This window comes from Chinchilla lanigera, unplaced genomic scaffold (assembly GCF_000276665.1).
Source record: "Chinchilla lanigera isolate Chin_1 unplaced genomic scaffold, ChiLan1.0 scaffold00097, whole genome shotgun sequence".
NCBI lineage: Eukaryota > Metazoa > Chordata > Mammalia > Rodentia > Chinchillidae > Chinchilla > Chinchilla lanigera.
In genome coordinates, this window is record NW_004955498.1 from 6,703,796 (window position 1) to 6,708,342 (window position 4,547).

Sequence of the window (4,547 nt, forward strand, 5' to 3'; positions counted from 1 at the left end):
AATGGATTTTGAACTCCTACCTTTGTGTGTGTGGTACTGGGATTGAACCCAGAGCCTTTGCACTGAGCTGCATCCCCAAACCTCTTCTTTTTTTTTTTTTTTTTTTTTGGTTTTTCTCCGGTACTGGGAACCGAACTCACGACCTTGCGCTTGCCAGGCAGGCGCTTTTGCCGCTGAGCTAAATCCCCAGCCCCTCCAATCAGATTTTATTGGTGCATTTTAGATACACATAATGATCCCATTCATCATAGAGGATTTGTGCCTGTCCATGATATGAGTTCATTGCTTCTGTACAAGCTAGAAGGTGACTCCGCCATGGTCATCACACTCCGGGCTGTGCAGATGCAGTGCTCTACCGAGCACATCTGAAGGCCATCCAGTCCTGCGCAGCAAGTGCCTGCCTGCTCTGTCTCCTGCTTCAGAGAATGTCCCAGGTCTCCTGCATTTGGATTTTATAGCTTGACAGCTTTCAAATCCCTCATAATGTGTTTCTGTGCACCCCCGCTTATTAAGGAGTCCCAGTGGGCCTTGTATTTTATTTTGTAAAATTTTTATTAGTCCATGTTTGCAGCGCATAAGGATCCATTCTTGGTGGAGTGTCAGTGCATGGACATAATACATCTTCATTCTTTTTTCATCTCCTTTCCCCCCTTCCTCCCCTCCCTCCCTCTCCCTCATCTCTTGGTCCCTTTCCTTTTGCAAAAGACCTATCTCCCTATTATCTGTCTTTTGCTTTGCTTTTTATTCACGTTTGGATTTCTCATATAAGAGAAAGCATGTGATAGTAAGCTTGTGTGTCTGATTTATCTCATGTAACGTTATGGTTTCAAGGAGCATTTACTTTCCCACAAATGACTCGCGTTTATAGCAGAGCAATACTTCTGGCAGGGCTGCACTCCATTGTGTGTAAATACCACATTTTCTTCACCCATTCATCCTTAATAGGCCGTTTAGAAAGAAATTTAATTTTAAATCTTTGGAATCCTAAGCCATACACTCTGCACTGTGCCCTATAAAGGGCTCTAACTTTACCTTTCCCAAGTACCTGAATTTATTGCACGTGAGACTTTTACCCTGGCAAAGAGGTCTTGGTTGTCTCCCTCGTGTTTCTAGCTGACTGATTCACTATTTGTTTTTCTTGGCACCGGGGAGCAATGTTCAGAATCTCTCTTAGGACCAGTTCGTAAAAATAAGAAAATTAATTTAATCAGAGACCGAGTTCTTCAGCGCGGACCGGCATGGGCTGGCACCAGACCCCTTAGATTATGAAAATATCTGCCTCTCGATATGGCAAAGCCCAAATCTCAGAAGCCCGTGGTCATGTAGCATCCAAACAGGGGCAGGGGCCAGGAGCTCGGCTCGCTCTTACCGGCTGCAAATGCCCGGAAGCCCAGACCGCGACCACAGGCAACCCTCCTCGCGCTGGCTCTTGGGGCCACTTCGGCGGGCAGTGCGGCGAGGGAGAATCTCTGTGCGAGAGTTCGCAGCGGTCCTCACGGCACTGCTTGCCGCTGGAGTCGAGGGTCTTAAATCCCTGGAATTCTGTCTCCCCTTTTCCCTCTTCAATTTTATTTTATTTGCTCATTTGAAATCAAACTACTGTAGCTCCTTCCCACAAGCAGGGGGATCCAAAAACTCCGGGGATTAAGTCTGAATAGCTCGAGGTGGATCCCACAAAATCCCACCGGCTTTGGGCTGCCGGGGCTCTTTGCCCGGCGCGCAGTGGGGTAGGGAGGACCGCAGAGCTGCTGCCGCGGCTGCGGTCGCGGCTGCGGGAAACCCCCGGCTGAGGCGCCGGGAGAGCGCGCGCGGGCGGCGGGGATGCAGCCGCGGCTTGCCGGGAGAGAACGGACGCGGAAGGGCTGCGCGCTGGGGATGGTTCACTTCGCGCTGATTCCTGTTCTCCCTAGTGAGCACAGGATGGGGCTGGGGGCTTCAGCCTCGAGCAAGGGAACACGTTTGCTCTTTGGGTTTTCGCCAGAGAACTTGCTCTCGATTCGAGTTTTCAGCAGCGTGTTTTCCCTTTCAAAGGTGTCTGAATGTTGTCACGCTCGTGCCCCCAGACCTCCTCTCACCACGACCACCCCGTTTGCCCCGGGGCGGGGGGCTGCTGCGTCCAGACGGTGGCGCTCCGGGCCAGTGCAAGCCCTGTCCCCCAAGGTGGCAGGACGGCTGGTGTGCACGGAATTTCCAGGTGTGATCGCGGAGTGTCCGAGAGGCTTCCGGACAGCAGCAGTCTTAACTTTTAGCAGCGAGCAGAAATCCACTTCCAAAGGGGGAGTGTTGGGGTCTAGAGGCAGCATCCCCTGGCTGAGTGCGGGGACAGGCGGTGAGCCAAAACCCTGGCCCCAGCCCCACAGTCTCCTTAGGAGTTCGTCCCGCTCTTCTTCCCCGTCTGTCCAGAGCCTTCTGCGCCCCTTGGGGAACAGAGGGCAGCTGCCGGGGAAGAGGGCTTCCAGCCTGAAGCTGCTGAGGGAGCCAGTGCCCGATCGCGCCCCTTTAGTTGAGCCCGAACTCTCGGTTTCCCCGGGCGCGCGCGCTTACAGAGAGGGGCGCGCCGCCAGGACCAGCGGCGTCTGGGAAGGACGGGGAAAGGGTCGGAAGAAGACCCCAGCCCTTATCCTTGCTAGGGAGCAACAGGGAGAAGGGCCCGGGGGAAGTCTGGCCTGGGGCGGAGGGTGCTGGCTTGCCGACCAGCCTTTTCCAGGCGACCGCCAGGACCGAGCACCCTCTCTGCCACGGCAGCCCCGCTGCGCCCAGTAGATCGCGCGGAGCACCGGGAGAGGGGTCGGAAGCCCGAGCCGCTGGCCCCGGCGTCCTGGAAGAGTGGCCGCGCAACAGGACGGCTTTCGTGCCCGCTTTACTTTTCCTCCTAAGCAGCCCCCGAGCCCCCTCCGCTGGACCCGCTGCTGTGAGGGGATGAGGCCCAGCTCCCACTCGCTCGAAGCTGGGGACCCAGCGGTCGCCAGCTGCCTCCCCTCGTTCCCAGCTTGCGCTCCCGCTCTCCGCTTCCAGAGCGTGGCACAGGGTACATGTGTTCATGTTGAGAGCAGGACCTTTATGGGGACAGAGCAGCCACTTGCTGCTGCCGCTGTGGGTGCTAAACCGGCGGAGCGGGAATAAGCCCCCTAGGAGGGCAGGGACCCTGATTTGGGGTGGAAGCCCCCACGGCAGTAATCTCCCGCTCCCTACCGCGTGCAGAAGGGCTCTGGACCGGCCAGAGCCCAGAGAGTTGGGCCGACCTCTTAAGGTGACTGCAGGGCCAGGGGCTAAGCGTTAAGGGACCACCGGCTGTCCCCCACACCCTGACAGGACATGTGCACCGGTTTGGGCTGGCCCTAGACTCCAAAAAAGACCCCATATCGCAGTTCTGCAAGGTACAGCTCTCTGCCAGGTGTTTGTACTGAAGGGAAAGAATTTGCTAGATGCGCAGCGGCTGGAGGGGAGGGGGAGGTAGACTCTGAGCTAGTCACGAAGCTGGGTACCTGAGGGACGGGTGGGAGGGGTGTCGGGCTGAGGGGGAAGCACAAACAAGGCAATCGGAAGCAAGACGACACCTCAATGTGGATTTGTCCAAGAGATGGTGGTAATTAAGGCGTGGGTGGCCGAGAGTTGTGATTGGTCAGGGGGAGGAGTTAGGGGTGGGGAGCACCCCTCGAGGCATTAAAAGCTCAACGAGGGGGAGGGTCCTCATTCACTCTCTGGACACCGGAGAGGAAGGCACGCTTTCCCGGAGCTCCCGGTGACAGAGCGGCGGCAGATCAGGTATTCGCGGTCCGGGCCAGCTGCGGATCCTGAGCCTCCTGGGGGATCTTAAGGGTCTCCGGGAGCACCATGGGGCCCAACCTAGCAGTCCCGACCCCCTATGGCTGCATCGGCTGTCAGCTGCCACAGCCGGACTACCCGCCGGCCCTAGTCACCTTCATGTTCTGCGCGATGGTCATCACCATCATTGTAGACCTGATCGGCAACTCCATGGTCATTTTGGTTGTGACGAGGAACAAGAAGCTCCGAAATTCTGGTAAGTCACCCTTCCTCTCCCTACCCGCTGTGTAGTGCTTGCAGCCCCGAGAGTGTTAGTGCGCGCTCCCCGTTCGCACCGAATGTCCCCGCTCCCCAATTCCCCGCAAGCCTGGGAAGGGGGCGATGCTGTGTCTGGGCTCCCTAACGCTGGGGCGAGGCTCCGAAATTAGCTCGGAGCATCGGACTGCAAAGCCCGGGTTCCCGCGGCGCGCCGCAGTCCCCCGCGCCCGCTCCCGTCGGGGACCGGGGCTGGAGAGTGTCGCGGCTTCCCAGGGACAGCCAGCCGCGCTGGACGCCGCAGGGGCGGCCGCGCCAAGGCTCCGCTGGCCGAACGGACGCGGAGGGAGCAGCGGTGTCGCGAGCCGAGTCCTTTGGGCAAAGTTAAATTCGCTGTGGCGGCCGCAGCGGCGCTTCCCGGAGCGCATCGCTGCGGCAGCGTCCCAGCCCAGCGAGACCCCGGTCGCCACGGCTCCGGAGCTCCCGAGCCGCTCGGGGCGGCAGAGCGCGGACCCCCGCGCCCGAGG

At 58.5% G+C, this 4,547-nt stretch overlaps 1 protein-coding gene across 1 annotated transcript in view; it reads left to right on the forward strand.

The window, feature by feature from the left end:
* Positions 1 to 3,834: 3,834 nt before the first annotated feature.
* Positions 3,835 to 4,547, forward strand: part of Gpr50 (G protein-coupled receptor 50) — a 4,225-nt gene continuing 3,512 nt past the window's right edge. Inside the window, exon 1 of the mRNA XM_005406431.2 lies at positions 3,835 to 4,021. Within this exon, the coding sequence (XP_005406488.1) occupies positions 3,835 to 4,021 (187 nt within the window). The remainder of the gene's footprint in view (positions 4,022 to 4,547) is intronic.